An 18,555-nucleotide genomic window follows, 5' to 3' on the forward strand; every position below is an offset into this window, starting at 1 on the left:
CTTTCCTTTAAGGAGATTTTCATGTTTTGAAAGCTAAGGGCATTTCATGATTACTTGTACTTTCTTTTCTTTTCTTTTTATTTTTAAATATTAAGATCTAATTTTTTTTAGAGCACTTTAAGGTTTATAGCAACATTTAGATGTCATTATGCTTCTTTGAATTCAAATAAATTTTAATTAACTTTTAATATTTGTAATGTAAAAATTAAAAATTAATCTACTTTCAAATGACATAAATATTTTCAAATTCATCTTGATTAATGTTCAAACACAGAATATTTTGCATCATTTCACATGCTTTTATCAACATGTCTATGTTGGAACTCTAAGGAGAAAGTATTGTATTGGAATTTTCTCTTTGATGGAGACTATTTTATGACCATAAAATATTTAATATTTTCTTTAAGGATTTATTTTTAGGCAGGGCAATAAACCTCTGGAAATAAAATAGAAAGCAAAAGTCAATAAAAATATTACTTTTTTCTTTGTATTTAACCTGTAAAATAGAACCAGTTGCATTTCTGGGAAAGGACAAGCTAAAATTACAGGGCACCCAAGTGTCCCCTGACACCTTCCCAGAATAGTAAGAATTTAACAACCAACAGATTTGAGGTATTTTGAAAACCCTTTATTGGGGCGCCTGGGTGGCTCAATGGATTAATCTTCTGCCTTTGGCTTGGGTCATGATCTCAGGGTCCTGGGATTGAGCCCCACATTGGGCTCTCTGCTCCGCAGGGAGCCTGCCCCCCCCACCTGCCTCTCTGTCTACTTGTGATCTCTCTCTGTCAAATAAATAAATTAAGAAAAAAATCTGGGGGAAAAAAAAACCCTTTATTTACTTGCACACAAATCTCTCTGTATTCTTATAAATCAATTGGAAGTCATTAACTTCAGGGAGCAAAATTACATCACAAAAGGATCAGTATAAAGTCAAGAAAATTAAGACCTTTTGGCAAATTAACACTAAGGAGAGTATCTTTTATTTTTATATATTCAGTGAATACTTATTAAACACCTGGAATATGCCAGGTTGTATGCTAAGTGCTACAGATACTAAGATGAATGTGTGCATCTGAGGGTCATGGTGGAGCCTTGGATGGGATGTGGTAGTAATGGGACTGTAGGTGGACGCAGACAGCGGCACCTGCTAGGACAACTGGAAGCTGGCAGAGCCGTGATCAGAGCAGCGTTCTCAGAACACTGACATTAATGACTCTACCTGGCACTCTGCCATCTTTTCTGAAGCACTAAACACAAACATAGCTGTCTTTATTATCGGGTACAGAAGATCCAGGGAAAAGATAGAACTCAGAAGCTGATACAAAGCCTTAAAATGGTTCTGATTCGTGTCCCTACTGAGCCTTTGTTTTGGCTGCAAGTTGATGCAAAGGAAAAGGAAAATTATAAGACACCACCCTTTGCAAAGTATCTTCCTTCAAGAAACATATATGCTCAGCTTTACACAGAGCTAGAGTTAAATGGGAAAGGGGAAAAAAAAAAAACTCAGCAGGCTATCACGAGTAGCCATTCTTTGCAAAGCATTTTAGTCTATAAATCAAGCTATTAAAATCTTGTTAAAAAAATGAATACATTTCAAAAATTATTTAAAATTAGGATCTGTATATAGACCAGAGTGAAAAAATCTGCCTTGATATTTGTTCATATCTCAACACATTTGCCGCCATTATTCCAGAGATACTCAACATACTTATTCTTGCCTATTCTGCGGGAGAATAAGATAACAGGCCAGTTGACATTGGCAGCATTAAGAGGCTGAGAAAATAGGAAAAGCTTTTTTGAAAGGAATTAAATGGAAAAAAGACCACAGCCTTTGTGGCTCATCAGCTCCTAGCTAAACTCTTTCGGGAACATTTGGGTATAAGCCTCTTCCCCAGTGTCCCCCAACTTTACTGAAATAAAATTGACCTGGAACACTGCAAGTTTCGGTTATACCCATGATGATCTGATCTATCTACCTACCTATACATATATGTATACATGCATGTATGTACGTGTACACACACACATACACACACACACACACACAGTGAAATGCTTTCCATTTCAATTCAACCTTTTAATTTCATTTCATCCAATCTTTTCCACTAAGGTTCCTTAACACATTCTTCACCTTACATAAACCTTGCTGTTGTTATGGTCAAGACACTAAAGGTCTCCTTTCATAGCAACTTTTGCATATACAATACAGGACGGTTCACTATAGTCACCAAGATCAACCTTAGATAACTGAACAGATACACCCTGTAACTGGTACCCTCTGTCCACTCTGGGTCAACATCTCCCAATTTCCTCTACCCCTCAGACTCTGGCAACCACCTTTCTACTGTTTCCGTGGGTGTGATATTTTTAGATTCCACATCTAAGTGAGGACATCTAGTATTTGTCTTTGTCTGACTTATTTCACCTCCTATAATGCACCAAAGGTCCACTCAATGTTGTTGCAAGTGGCGGGATTTCCCTTTATGTTTATGGCTGAATAATATTCCACATCCTGGAAATGCAATTTAAATGCTGTATTAAAGCTTTATCAATTTATGAATAAAATGCTAGTGACTTTTTCTTTTCTTTTTTTTTTTTTGCATAAAACCACTGGCTACATTTTCTTTATTATTTTTTCTTAAAAAAAAATCCAATTTCTGTTCCCAGGGGCACCTCTTTGTCTAGTTTCTTCCCCCTCCTGACCCTTACAACTCTCCAAATTTGTTTGGACTTAATTTGTTAAGTCCTCAGTAAGTTGCTTTTCTCCTTCTGGGACTCAATAATGGGTAGATTGTTTTCACATAGTGGTGCCTTTTCAGTCCTGCAGGTTTTTGTCATTCCTTTTCACTCTTTTCCCTTTTGCTCCTCTGCCTGGATAAGTGCAAAGGCCTTTGCTTCTGCTTGGTCTGGTCTGCTAATGGAACACTCTATTGTGGTCTTTGGTTCCATTACTGTCTTCTTTAGCTCCAAATTTCTGCTTGGTTCTCTTTTTATATTTTCTTTATCTTTTTCTATTTTCTAATTTTTATATTTTCTATCTCTTTCCATTTTGTTCTTGTTGTTTTTGCTCCTAATTTCATTAAATTGTTTTACTATGTTTTCTTGTAGCTCTCTGAGCATCTTTAGAATAATTATTTTGAATCCTTTGCCAGGCAATTCCTGTATTGCCATTTCTCTGGGGTCCATTCTAGAAGTTTCCTGTGCTCCTTTGGGGGTATTGTGTTGTCCTGATTCTTCAAGATCCCCGTAACCTTGCATACAGATATCTGCACATTTAAAGAACCAGTCACCTCTTCCAGACTTTATGGGTTGACTTTGCTATGGAAAGACTTTCACCTGTGGGTAGGGACGTGGTGGAATGTGCCATGAGCCCAGGCCTAGGGCGTAGAGTGCCAAATGCCGGGTGTGTCCCAGAGGTGTATGATGTCTCATCTGCTCAGGCCACTCAGGTTCACAAGACTGACAACTGTGTGGTTCCTGGCGAGCACTGTGGGGGGTCCTCAGTGGCACCTCCAGGGCCAGTGGCTGAGGGTTGGGGTGGGCAGTGATGGGGGCCAGAGCTGGTGGTGTGCACACCGCAGTAGGGGCCCGCTGTGGGTCTAGGTAGTGGCAGGGGCTGGTTTCAAACATACACAGAGTGGGGGGACCAGGCCCAGCTCCAAAGGCCTGGTCCAGCTGCAGGTGTACCAGCAGCTGTGGGGACCGTGGTTGTCCGTGTGTCTTACTGGGGCTGCCAGGCCTCCCCACAGTGGGCACCCTGCAGAGGAGACCGGCGTGGGGGGTTAGGTAAGGGGCAGGCAGGTACACAGCTTGAAAGACCAGCCGTAGGTGAGCTGAGTGGCACAGGCCAGTGATGGGAGACAGGGCCAGATCCAGCCCTCAAACAGCTGTGGGGGCCCTGCCCTTAGTGTGCACACCTATGGCTGTGGGTACCCCCCCCCCCCCAACAGGTGTGTGCCTTGTTTGGATGCCACTAATGAAGGTCTGGTTGGGGCACAAAGGTGCACAGCTAGAAGGTTCCTTGAATGTGTGCCAAGTGGGGAAAGCCAGTGACTGGAGCAGAGACAAATTCAGCCCCACAAACTGCTGTGAGGCCCTGTCTCTTTGTGATCTGCCACAGGCATGTGGACAGCAGTGGAGCCCGGGGTAGGGGTCAGGTCAGTGTGGGGAGGGGCTGGCCCCAGCGTACACATGGTGATGGGGGTCCGCAGGGGGTCCGGGCTGTCATCTTGTACCTGTGCAGCCCCAGAGGCCCGGGCTCGCTGCTGGTGTGGACCCCTGGCTCCAGCAGCAGGGGGTGGAGGTAGGCCAGGGTGGGGCATGGGCAGGGACAGGGAAGGGGCGACTCAGGAGTCTGCAGACTTTGAATGTGAATAAAACCCAGGGAAATCCACAGGGGGCCCGTAGCAGTGAGAAAGCTGCTAAGGTCTTCTGCAAAGCAGGTCACTGGGAGCCAGTCACTCCTGCTGCATGGCTGGTTCTGGAAGCCCCATAATTCATGTTTCCTTGTTCCTTCCTCTTGCCGGACTCTCCCTTTCCTGGTGAGGGAAGCTCTCTCAGGCCGAGGCATTCCCAGGCTGGCTCAGATGATGCAGGCAAAATGAAGCTGGTCTTCCTTCCCTTCTTACACAATTATTCTCAGGGTCCCTTCCCCCAACCCCGACCCCCTCACCTCCCCACCAGTGAGTCACTGGAGATTCTGAAGCAGACTCCTTAAGCTCTCTGCTTTTCTTTGTGGATAGCTGCCTAAATGCTGATCTTTGCTGGGGGATAGAGGCTGAGGTCTCTTAGGTTGGTGACACCAACCTAATGTACATAACCATCTTAAATTTTACAGTAACTAATTATTCTTACAGGTGCGATATACAATGTCCTTCCACATGGGAGAGCTTGTAAAATCATCTGGAACAACTCCTCACCCGTGCTGGCACAGAAACTGAGACTCAGGAGAGTGAACTTGCCTAAGGTCACAACTTGACTTGCAAGTCACCCTTAAGACTCAAGATCAGGTCACTGAGGTAAAATAAAATGCACTCTCACTTGCTTTACCAGCTGCTAAGACCTCGCTCAGGTCCTAGCTAAACTACTCTGACCATAATTCATGTTTACTTGCTTAAATAAAAGGGCTCTAAGAGTCTGCCTTTAATCTGAGTCCTTTAATAGCTCAGCAGCCCACGCAGGGGACAGAGGGAGCAAACCAGATCCCAGGGAGTGCCAGTCCCTAACGTGAAATCCGGAGATGTTTTCCTGTCTCTAAACCTGGGGGCTTGTATACAACAGGGTAGACTGTTGCTGGTACAAGGTAGCCCCAACCTGAGTGAGGCCTGGTAGGAGGTGGATCAGTAGATAACAATATTTATGTTCCCAAGAGCTACTGGCTTGAGTAGTTAAAACTTGCATTTATGAACAATTTTGTTTTCTGTTTTTAAATTCGTCCCCAGCGCTTTCTGACATTTCGGCTGGCTCCCGCCCTTCACCCACACACCCAAGCACCACTCAGTCATTTCAGCCAGAGAGAAGGGAAGCTTTGATGAGAAGAACACAAAATAGTTTACATATTTGGGGTATGTACTACACTTTCTTCCATACGGTCTGCCAGGAATTCAGCCTGTGCCCAACGGACATCCCACCCTCCCCCCACTCCCTGTGAGACAACAACACAAGCAGGACAGGCTTCTCTGTCCTCTGTTTCTGTCTCCTTCACGTTCACACGCCACTCACAGAGCACAGGAGAAAAGAAAATCCCAGCTAAAACTGAATGGATGGGAGAAAGGAGTTTGCATCTTATTCAAAATGGGACGGCCTTTCGGCAGAGAAACCAAATTGCATCTTGAATTTGCATAGCGTGTAAAGTTGCATTCTACATTATTCCCTATCTCTGATCATTTCATCCAGAAGAGTTTTTATGTTTCTTCACCCTGGTGCCACCAGATGCCCCATAAACCTGGGGCCCGAGTTCCCCAGATACCCTTTTCTCCTCTCACTGTATTAAAACTGCAAGTGAGTGTTCGGTAAACGATGCAAAATGACCAAAAAGGAATTTTGTTGGGCATGGATGATTTTATTGAGGGGGAAATAAGTGAATTTCTAATCCACTTACCCACTAAAACCCTAGCTAGATATCAGGGTATATCCCTTCAAACTCCTCTTTCCTGCTTGGCTCTAGGATTCCTCATTTTTCTTCATAAAAATGCTCTCTACTCAAGATGATCCTGTAGCTCTCCATGGTAATCAAGGGGCACAAGCACTGATTCGGTTTTATTGCTTACAACCTCTTTAAATAGCTTGTATGAGCGGAAGACCTCTGCCATTTAAAGCAGCAGCTCTAGCATACTGGTTACGGCTTCTTATTAAATAATGCAAAGCCAATTCAAAAAAGAGCTCTGTTCAATTTACTTGCCCAGTCAGACAGTCCTCTAGAGGTCAAACTTCATCATTCTTCACTCCTCCTCTCTAGAAAGCTTGTTTCTTTTAAGGTACAGACACCGTTACCAGGGGCAATACTTATCAGGAAAAAGCAGCGTGGATCTCCTGCTGAGCACCTACATTGGGGTGTCTTCAGGTCAGAGGACAGGGGACACACTGCCCAATGGCCTCACGAGGGTAGGGACAGTGTCTTGCAGTCTTGCTCTACTACCTCACGGTGTCTGTCCCACAACAGGCACCTCAGTATTGGCTGGGTGGACAAACGCAGTGAGTAAGTGAAAAGGGGCTGCAGGAATCAAAGTGAGGTTATCAGGACAGTTTTGGAAACACCAAGATCAGGATTCTCGCGCAGAGCAAACACAGGACTGCGGGGGCTACAAACTATCCCCCTTAGATAAGGGGCTGTGTAAAGCGAGATCACCTTTTTGTAGCCTTTGAGGCCCACTCTTGCTCCCACCTTATAACAAACGCATGAAATGTCGACGCGATAATTCCTTGGTTAGAAGTTTGGCACTAGTCAGACCTCTGAGTGATCCCAGCAATGTCTGGGACTTATTTCTGGCCGACGTCATGCCAACCCAGTTTATAAACATTAACTTGATCATTGCAGCAACGCTTTAAGGGGACCATTAATTTTCTTTAATTTCAGATAGAGAAATTACATACAGAAGATGAGACAGCCTACCGAAGTCAACGGGCTAAGGTCTGCATCTGAGACTTGAGCTTGTTTCTGGGACTCAACTCCTTCCCCCACCCACAACGTATGTCACCAAATCAGGCAAGGTGCCAAACACCTAGCCAAACAGATTTGTGTTTGTTTGTTTGTTTTTCAATTTCTAAACGGCGGCAAAAAAAACACTATAAAATTTACTCTCTTTACCATTTTTAAGTATACATTTTTATAATGTTAACTGTATTGACATGGTTAGGTAACATCTCTAGAAATTTTTCATCTTATAAAATTCACTCTATACCTGTTAAACAACACTCTCCATTCCTCTGGCCCCAAAGCCCCAGGCAAGCAGCATTCTGCTTCCATTTCTAATTCTGACCACTCTAGATACCCCATCGAAGTGGGATCCTATAATATTTTACTTCTGTGACTGGCCTCTTTCACTCAGGATAATGTCCTCAAGATTCATTCATGTTGTGGAATATGACAGGATTCCATCCCTTTCCAGGCAGAGTAATACTCCACAACATGTATGCATTACATTTTCTTCATCCATTCATCTGTTGATGGACACTTGGCTTGCTACCATCTCTTGGGCTATTGCGAATAAGGCTACAGTTGAACACGAGTGGGCAAATACTGCTTCAAGATCCTGCTCTCAATACTTTCGGGTAAATACCCAGCAGAGGAACTGTTGGATGGTAAGGTGGTTCTATTTTCTGCTTTTCGAGGAAGCTCCATACGATTTTCCGTAGTAGCTGCATCATTTTACATTTCTACCAGCAGTTTGCGAAAGCAGACAGATTTATTTTTAAATAGAATCACTCAGTTTTAATATCAAACTGACCAAAGAGCCCAGCCTGTAGCATTAAGCAGTGACTGAATTCTTACAAATCAAACTCAGCTAAACCTCTAGACCTTAGGTCTCAGTTTTTATAATTAAAGCCACACACCACATACGCATGCATTGCAGATCTATAAACACGGACCAGCATCCCATTTTAGGACACATTGATCTATCGGTCATTTTCTCAGAGACCGCAGCAAATGAAGTCAAAGGTAAAGCCTGCACTGAACCAGCGCAAAGGTATCAGAAGGATTCTTACTTCCTGAGAAGAAGTAGAAGCGTGTACACAAATTGTACCCTTACCCTCGTTTTGGCATCGATTTTAGCTCCTCGGTCAAGCAATAGTTTTACCATATTGGCATTTCCTCTTTTTGACGCAACGTGTAAAGGTGTGATGTCGTTCTGTAGAAGAACAGAAAAAAATGTAGTTTAGAATCTTCAGTTCAGCCAAAACATTGTTTCCTCAATATCCCCCAACATATTCTCACTTTTTAATTTTTTTTTAACAGTCACTGTGAACAGAATGCTTCCCAAAATTTCTGACAGTAATTTTACTAAGGGGATTTCCCTCCCCCTCCGAGGGATGAATTTTAAGGGACACAGTCTGTGGGGTTGGGACCAACTTTATTTCATTTGAGTAGGTGGTTGATGGATGAGATGGCTTTTTTCTTTCCCCCTCTAAAATCCTGCAGCGTAAAGCCACTGCGTCGTCCTACAAGCTTGTGTGATCCGTACTAGCTAACGAGCAGTTGACTAAGTGGCTGATGACGTCCGCTGAGACTGTGAAAGGAGGATCATGTTACTCAAAGCCATCTCTGGGTTCATCTGAGCCCAAGATATCAGGGAGACAGGAGCAAATCCAAGTGGGAAACTGGACAATACCAAAGTCACAGGACTGCCCATGCACGTGGGGCTTTTTAAAATGTGTTTACAGGCATTCATTAGCAACGTCACAGAAAACTGTTTTTGGATTTCCCATGGAGGAATACACATCTTGTTACGACAATCTGAAATTCCAGCTCACGACCCCGCAGTACCACAGGTTTTCCCTCCCATCTTACAGGTGCCAGTTTACCATTGCCAGTGAAAACATGATCTATTTTGGCTTCTTATGCCTATGTAGCAACAATATGGATTTAAGGTCTAAGGCAATTATAGGACGCATAGTGTCAGCTCATAAGGGGTCATGTCTCTGTCTTTCGATAGCATCACAGCTCCCAGGTCCTGACTGTTCCCGTGCGTTAGGCACTGTGCTTAACTCTTTATTATCTCATTAAATTCTCAAAATCTTCACGTCATAAACAATCCGACTTATAATGTCCATTTTATTGATAAACAAGTAGCTGGCCAAACCAGGATTCAAATTAAAATATGACTCAACTTGGGATTTTTAGAAAACAATTTATGATGAAAATTTTTAAACAGATTTTCAGACAGGTCTGAGAGAAAGGCAGGAGCTTCATGCACTCCTCACTCTGGTTCAATACCTACCAATTTTTTGGTGACATTACTTGTCCTATGCTCCCGCTATTTTGTTTTTCGTGTGTGCAGAAATTTAAGAGAAGGAAGAGAAAATCCTAGGGATCATATTATTTCATCCACAAATACTGCAATTTAGCTCTATCTAACAGATAAGGCTTTTTTTTTTTTAAAGCAAGTAATCACAACACCATGACCATATTTAACAAACTAAAAATAATTCCTTCATCACACCAAGACCCTGTCAGTATTCAAATTCTCGCATTATGTCCAGTCAGCCTAGCAGCATTGCTCAAATTAGAAGAGCCACACCTGCATTACTTTGAAATATCTCTTACATCTCAATCTCCGTAGGTGCCCGACTCTGCCTTCCTTTGCCCGTGACTATTTATTTATTGAAAAAACTGAGTAATTCACTGTGTAGACTTTTCTAATGTCCAGATTTAGCTGCTTTCATCCTTATGGAGGGTTGTCAGACATGTTGTTTCGCCTTGTGTTTTCTATAAACTTTTCTAAACATTATAAACTATAATGCTCCTAGCACTACATTCTCCTATCTGAGCGACTCTTGTCCTCATCACTCTTAGGTGCCAAAGTATCAACTGACTCATTACACGAAAGAAGAAAAAAGGCCTCGGGAAACCAAATTTGCTTCAGTAATGGGGAGTACATAGGGATAAGCATTATTGCTCTAGGCCAGGGTAGACAAACTTTTTCTGCATAGGGCCAGAGAGCAAATATTTTCAGCTTTGCAAGCCATACAAGTTTTCTTACAACTATTCAGTTCTGCCATTGTAGGGCTAAAGCAGCCATATAACATATGTAAAGAAACGGGAATGCTTGTGTTCCAATAAAACTTTATTTATAAAAACAGGCAGTGGGCCAGATTTGACCTGGGGATGGTAGTTTGCTGACCCTGCTCTAGATTAACCAGGCTATGGCTAAAGGTTTCAACTATGTGTAACAGTTTACAAAAAGAAGAGGTAGAGCTATATGCTGTACATCGTGTGTGCTCTGGCCCCTTTGGTGTGGACTATTTTTGGTGTGAATGAAAGCGGGCAGAAGGAAACAAAATGCCTGATGACTTTGTAATTGTCTTCCTTGTCTCCACTGTCCAAGAGCAGGTGTGGACCCAAGCATTATAGTGGGTAAATTCTAGACCTGAGATAGCTGATGGAGGGGCAGGTGAGATCTGTAGGAAACATGGTCTAACAGGCAGCTTACTGAGCCCAGAGTGGGAGATAGTGCAAAGATCTCATCCTTCCCCAGCGGGAGTCAGCACTTACATGTGATTTCCCTTTAAAACTGTGCCCTTGCCTGGCTGAGAAGGACTTAATTAACCTCCATTACAAGTAGGCTAATTTTAGGGAGAGGAAGACTCTACATCTAATTTTGCTCTTTTCCATATTCATGTACTCTCTCATAAAGTGATGCATAGATGTCAAAAGGTGCCTTGAAATTCTAACTCCCACGTTTTTCTACACCTTTCTGACCTTAGAGGAATACTTGATATTTCTATAGTGCTTAAAAAGTGTTGTCAAGGACTGCTTACACTTACATAATTTCATTTTATCTTCACTACACTCTATTGAACTAAATCACTAATCCTATTTGACAGACAAACTGGGGAATAGTACTGGTCAGCAATTTGTATATTAAAAGACAGTGAATCAGAGGCAGAATCGGGATTTGAACTCAGTTTTCTAGACCCTTGGGCCGTGGTCTAGAAACAGCTATGGCTTCCCCTCTCTATTAAATAGAGCTTCTGAAGGAAATAGATACTTTTGCGTTCCCGACTCTGGTAGTAACTGCTTCTGTCAATTAGGAATGAATCAAAATGAACGTGGTACCTTTGGACCACTCAAGGGGACATTTATAGTCCAATTCCTTGGTTAACCAGTAAAAATGTTTCATATCCTATTATGCACAAACCCAGCGTTACACTTCCACTGTATAAGTGAGGAATAAAAATATGGAATCCCAACACATCAAAAGAGACTAGTGATGCTCCGGACGAAAATGCATGCTTCAGAGAACGCTCATTGCTGCTTGTGAAACACAGGCTTACACATGCTTCTGGGATGCAGTGTGCCAGTATATGTGAAAAGCCTTCAAATCTAAAACCACAGATACAAGGCAGAGGTTGACTGTCATTGTCAAAAGGGTAGGAATGTTGAGAGCCAGCCCTGAGGGCTAGGCACCATCTCTAAGGCCACCACTGAAGACCGTCAGTTCCAGCACGAGCCTAGCACAGAGTCACAAGCAACAGCAGCCAGGGGATGAAATCAGGTTAGAACTTAGTGAGAGACCTCCTCCCAGCTACTTCTCGTGTGCAGGGAGAACTGAGGGCGGAGCACCAACACCATTAAACACTCCCCCTCCTCCCTCCACCGCACCCCTCAGCCACTACGCTGAGCAGGAGGCAGTGCAACCCTCCTGTAGAGGGAGCCAAATCCCCTCAAGCAAGACGGAAGCTCTGCTGACTCTTGTCTACATTGGCCTGACAGACAAGTATGAGGTATGCCCATTTTCAGACAAACTTAGTGTTTACCTCAGTCTCCCTTGCATTCTGTCCAGTGGAACTAGTGAGCTATAGGCATCAAAAGTTAGGGAATTTCACCAAAGGTATGGAATTTCAGTCAAATAGAAACCCTCAGTAAGAAAAACCACAATATAAGAAACATAGAATTCCTTTGATGGGCCCATCACCAGACTTCATACAGCTGAAAAAAGCATCAGTGAGCTTAAAGACATGTCTGTATAAATGACTGAAACACAAAGGAAAAAAAAAAGAGTGGAAAAGAAAGAGCAGAGTCTAAGTTTTGGGGGACAGTATGAAACCAATGACTGGAGTTGCATTAGAAGAGAGGGGATGGGGCAGGAGAAATACCTGGAGAGACAATGTTTAAGAATTATCTCAAAATCATGAAATGTATGAAGCCACCTATCCCAGGAGCTTGGAGAACTTCGAGCAAGATAAACTACAAACAACCAAATGCTACGGTCAGATACGTCAATCCAACTGCTAAAAATGAAAGATAAAGGAAAAATCATGAAGGTCACCAGAGGGGAAAGGACATATTTACATAGAGAACAAGGACAAAAATGACAGCCTTAGAAATTACACAATGCTGACAACAAAGTGGCATCTTCAAATACTGAAAAATTAACACCTGTCAGGTAAGACTTCTATACCCGGTAAAAATATCTTTTAAGAAATTGAGGAGAAATAAAGATCTTTTTTAAGATAAATGGAAACTGGGAGACTCCATTACCATCCGACTTATAATACAAAAAAAAACATTAAAGGAAGTTCTTCAGGCAGTGGGAATATGATACCAGTCAAAAGCTTAGGCCCACACAGAGAAACACAGAAATGGCAAAAGTGAAGGCAAATATAAAGATAATTGATTACCTAAAACAGAAACAGTAACAGTGTATTGGGGGCTTCACAACATATGTGTAAATAAAATGCCCACTATCCACACATAGACGGAAGAGTGAGAGCGATCCTGTTTTCAGCTCTCACACTAGCTGTAATGTGACATAACTTTGAAGGTAGACTGTGATAAATTAACAACATACAAAAAACATGGTTTAAAAAATATGCCGTCACATTTACGTGTAAGTATATGTACACCTACATTCTAAAAATCTGTTGAACTCTGGACCCTCATGTTAACCACCTATCCCTCGGGACTGAGATTATAGATAACATTAGACGTCTTCATTCTTTCCTAAATAATTTCTACTACACACATTTGTACAATGTACAGTGAAAAATGGTTGTATTTCTTTGTTGTCATTACCTAATCTGCAGCCCATCATCGCCAGCTCTGTCCTGGCTCATACTGATTGCATTGCCCACTCTGATAGCCAAGGAGAAGTTTTACCTACCCATCAACTTGCCTTACATTTGAACTTTGAGGGACCCTGTTAAGCCTACAGGTATCCTGAAGGTACCTATTTATTACTAACATAGAAAATTACATATGGCTAGGGTTAATGGTCTACCTGTTCTTCCTAAGAAGAAACCTGAATTAAAAGTTGGATAAAAACACATTCAACCTAGAGTTTTGAAGCTGACCTAAATTTAGTGCAAATAAGAGTAAATGCTACTCAAAGCTTGTGTAGAGTGGCTTATTAGTGGAATTTTTTTTCTTATGCCAAAGGTGCAACATTCAATGTTATAGTCTACATTAGTGTTTTAGATAACTTTGTTAACTGATGAGTATGTCTGATTTGGTCTAATCACCTATTTTAGAGACAATGAGGAGGCCGGGGAGGGTAAGAGGTTGCCGGGAGTCACAGAGCTGGAGGCTTGGCCATGACCCCAGGTTTCTGGATCCCCAGACACTGCCCTTTCCATCTCACTAAGTTCTCTGGGCTTATTTTCATCTCCAGGACAATAGCATCCTATTCCACTGAGCTTTTCCATTAAACTAGTCAATGTAATAATTATTCATTCTAAAAAAAAAAGGCGGGGGGTAAATCTGATTAGCTAGTGCCTTTCTTTTCCTGGCATTTACTTCTCCTCAACCCTTATGGAAGATGGCGGATAAAGACAACAAAGCAATCCCATCATATATATGCACATATGTTTAGTAAAAACATACAGAGGAAATTGGCTGTAAAAGTATTTATGAAAACATTAATAGGATTTGGGTGAATATTTAGAATTTTGACTAAAGAAAATTACAGTACTCAGTGGTTTAATTCTTTCGGATTTCTTAGTGAATAACCTGGTCAGGTACTTAACAAAGCAACACGGATCGTGACCGTATCTGTTCATGTGTGGGTGTGTGTTCTTGCCGCGGTGTGGCTGCTAGCCTTTTCTTTTCAGTCATTCATGTTCTTCTACACTAATCTTCTTTTATTTTGATTTTTCAGTAAGACTCCTTACCTACAGTCTACCCTTCTTGAAGATAAGCAATCACTGAAGTTAGGGAGTAAAACTCTCAACCCTGAAAAACGGGTTTTGCCTTCCACTTTTAGGGAAAAGAGGGGACACATACAAATTCAGTATATTTCATCATATACTCACAAGTATTTCATATTACTTATTTAACCCGCACACCAACTCTAGACACAGGCACTCTCTAATTCTTATCTTTATTTTACAGATGAGGAAACTAGAACAAAAAATCATTTTGATTTTTGCCAAGCGTCATAAAGCCACCATAATTTGTCTGTCCGAAAGTTTACACTTTCTTCACTAGACCAGACCACGTTGTCCCTGAGCTTCTAAACTGTTCAAATATATAACCAAGTCTCACCATTAGCGCGTTCCTGTACGAGCCGATACAGAAAGCCCTGGGGTCAAATACTACGGTAGTTAAGAGCTAATACTCTAGAGCCAGACCTCTTAACCTCAAACCCCAGGTCACCCAAGACTACCTGCCTAACCTTGGGCGAGTTTATTTAATTTCTTTGTACCCCAGACTTCTTATCTGTAAAATGAGGCCAATAATAGTATCCATATTATAGACTGGTCATGAGGATGAAATGAGTTAACAAGGGTAGTCTTAAGAATGTTTCTTGGCATTCAGTAAATAGGATATAAATGTTAGCTATTACTGTTCTTTTTCTTATTTCTCAGATGGATGTTTAAAAATGCATGACATGGGGCCTCTGGGTGGTTCAGCTGGTTAAGCGCCTGCCTTCAGCTAAGGTCATGATCCTAGAGTTCCAGGATCAAGTCCCACATCAGGCTCCCTGCTGAACACGGAGTCTGCTTCTCCCTCTGTCCCGCACCCTGCTCACATTCTCATTCTCTCTGTGCCTCTCTCAAATAAATAAAAAAAGTCTTAAAAAAAAAAAAAAGGATGACATGACCACATCTCACAAAGACATTATTATTAGATAGTTCGGGTAGAAAAGTCATGACAGAGCTGAAGTAACAAGTGAACTCTAAGAAAGAAGGCACTAAAGGGGGCAGTTCTTAGGATGGATGCAAACGGTGTTCGATCCGTGTCTGCTCAGCACGGCTCAGAAGTGGTGGGCTGGGCTGAGTCGTGGTGGAGAGGAAGGGACCATGGGCAGAGTGGTGACTGACTGAACATGGTATGTGTGACAAAATGTGATACAAATATGGAAGGGCATCTTTTTTTTTTTTCTTTTAAACTTCCAGGGACTTGGAAGAAACAGCTAGCTCTCCTAGGAAAGGTGGAATTGCTGGCTTGTTTGTTTCTTCTCAGCTGTTTCTGAAAAACCCAGGTTGGGTAGTAGCCAAGGCTCTTTATGGAACTGTCACCAAGGCCAGATTTTCTCTGCAACTTCCTAAAGTGAAATCAGGACCACTTCCAACCTCACCTGTGATAAATGGCAGACTTGTTGTCCCATTTAAATATACAAAAGGCAGCTGACTTCTGATGCCCTGTTCCCTTTTCTCTCTCTCTCTCTGTTCTCTTTCTCCTTTTCTCTCTCAGAGGTTATCACTAGGTAGAAGAGTCGGTGTGATCACACTCAAGTCTTTCAGGTAATGAAAAATTGAACAATATGACTCTTTTTGTTGAGGTTCTTGATATGGTCCCAAGTGAGTACCAATTCTAAAATAATTAAATGTTAAATTGAGAGGGAATCTGGTATCTTCTGCTAATTCTCACACGTGTTACTACTATGGTTTTAAAAGTTTGTCAAAACGGCAAAACAAGATGTCTGAAAATGAAGTTTTTGATGGATTAATGACTTGCATTTAAAACACGCCCAATTCAAGATTTGTACGTGTCCTTCTGCTAGTCTGCTTATTCGATTCATTATCCCTAGTGTAAGTAGAAATAGAAAAACGATTAGTAAGTTCACAGAGTGAGCCCTGGGAAGACATTTAAGCAAGGCCTTTTGGCCTTGTCCACCTCTTAGATATTTATTTTTTGAAAAGTCTTACAGCCTCTGAGAGGAGGCCTGAAGGAGATCAGAGTATACCCACAATATGCCACTTGGGCATAAAGGCTGTTTTGGGCTTTTCATCTAAAAGCAAAGCACAGATTTCCTTTTGGGTAGGTGTTTCCCTCTCCCAGGCCAGGAATAAGATACCTCTGAGTGTCTCATCAATGGAGAAGGCACAACTGGGATCTGCAGAACTGAACAACCCTTAGCAGCTATTAGTTTCCCCACCCATATGTTTACTTTTCCCAAATTTACTACCTCTGGAAGCCCAACTTCCCTTTCCTTTGCCGTTGCGCTTCTCCAGAAAGGTATCACCCTTTGTTAAAATGGTACGTAAGCCCCTCGTGGCTAACTGCCACTTTGGGTCTTCACATCTTTTCTATGAAAGACTCTGTATGCATCGTAAACCTTTTTCCCGTTTATCTGTCTTTTGTTCGTTAAACTTGCAAGACCCTAGGAACTAAACCGAAGAGTGTAGAGGAGAAAGTTTTTTCTTCTACTACAAAGTCATACATGCCAATTTCCAAACAATATATGCTTGGTCAGTGATATTTTACGATTACATAGATTTTGCTACAATGTAGAAAAGCACAGAATTGAATTCCTGTTCGCTTTCATTTCCTCAAGAGTATAAAAACATGTTCTTTTTAGGACGATTTTTATTGCTTTCCACTGCAAGTCTTCTCCAGTCGTTTATTTTTGTAACAGGCTTATTGAGATATAATTTACATATGATAAAATTGGCCATTTTATAGTATACGATTCAGTGGTTTTTAGAATATTCACAAAATTGTGCAACCATAATCAGTATCTATTTAGAACAGCTTATCATCCCCCAAAAGAAACCCCATCCCAAGAAACAGTTACTTCCCACTCTTCTGTCCATCCCTCAGCCCCTGGCAATCACTATTCCATTTTCTTTCTCTCACACATTTGCCTGTTCTAGACAATTCACATACAGGGAACCACACAACATATGGCCTTTTGGGTCTGTCTTGTTTCACTCAGCACGATGTTTTCAAGGTTCACCCATGCTGAAGCACGTCTCAGTACCTCATTTCTTTTCAAGAGGATGCCTGATTTTTTAATACCTTAAAAAATCCACAAAATATATGCAAACAAATAATGCTTTCAGTGATAAGGATTTGAGATTTCAAGGACATACCCAGGAGAGTTTCAAATAATGGAATCTAAGATAATATTCCAGCTTTCCCAGTCTGACCCATAGTAGGGTTTTCTTTAAAAAAAAATTCAAACTTATATGGTCTATTATTAACAATAAAAACAAAATAAACTCAAACTTCCTTTATACTATAGCAATCATTATTAAGATGGCCACCATTGTTAGTAAAGGCTCATTTTCCTTCTCCTTCATGAACCTTTAATGAAATGAGATGGGTCTTTTTAGGTGAAAGTCTTCTTCTCCGGTTTTACTAACTGCTGGCTTTATTCTACAGCAACTGTTCTCTGTCTGTGCTTCCTAGATAAGGAGAGTAAGTCCACCCCGTCCTGCAGAGACTGACGAAAACGCTGATGCCACTGGCACTCCCCCTCACTCCCTTCCCACAGAGACCGACCAGATCCCACCGGATTAGACCCCGGTGGTGCCGCTGCCTGGCTGTTTGATGTTTGCGGTGGAACTGGGCTCTGCGTATTTGGATCCGTTCTGCTCTAAAAACTTCAGGCAATTTATTTATTTTCTTTTAAGGATAAAATGAGACTGTTTATCACTCAAACTTGAATTAATAGCAGGTCTCTTATCAACAATTCAGATAAGGCTCTGCCAGGTCTCTCTCGCTAGCTCCCCAACTCTTTTTGTTTAAACTTTGTTGAACATTCTGATTACTCAATTATCTCTTAATGGACACGGGTGGCTTCTAGAATAATGCCGCTATGAAACGTGGGTGTATAAATGTATCCTCAAGACTCTGCTTTCAATACTGTTGTAGACAGACCCAGGAATGGAACTGTTGGATCACATGGTGACTTCACACAGCACATTTTTGAGTGACCTCCAAAGCTCTTTTCCATAGTGGTTGAACCAATTTACATTTATCCCAAAAACAGAGCACAAGGGTTCCAGTTTCTCTAAAACTTCACTAACACTTGTTCTCTTTCTCTCTTTTTTTCTTGATACTAGCCATCCTAATGGGTGTTCAATGTGTGTGTGTGTTTAAAGATTCTTTATTTTGAGAGAAAGAGTGTGTGTGTGTGTGTGTGTGTGTGTGTGTGTGTGAGAGAGAGA

The 18,555-nt window shown here is 41.7% G+C and overlaps 1 protein-coding gene across 3 annotated transcripts in view; it reads right to left on the bottom strand.

The window, feature by feature from the left end:
- Nucleotides 1-18,555, bottom strand: part of ANK3 (ankyrin 3) — a 670,694-nt gene that overhangs the window by 175,604 nt on the left and 476,535 nt on the right. For all 3 annotated transcript variants that reach the window (XM_059397461.1, XM_059397462.1, XM_059397460.1), the window contains one exon: nt 8,250-8,348. In XM_059397461.1, coding sequence (XP_059253444.1) covers nt 8,250-8,348 — 99 coding nt within the window. The remainder of the gene's footprint in view (nt 1-8,249; nt 8,349-18,555) is intronic.

Source organism: Mustela nigripes, chromosome 4, assembly GCF_022355385.1.
Source record: "Mustela nigripes isolate SB6536 chromosome 4, MUSNIG.SB6536, whole genome shotgun sequence".
NCBI classification, from domain to species: Eukaryota; Metazoa; Chordata; class Mammalia; order Carnivora; family Mustelidae; genus Mustela; species Mustela nigripes.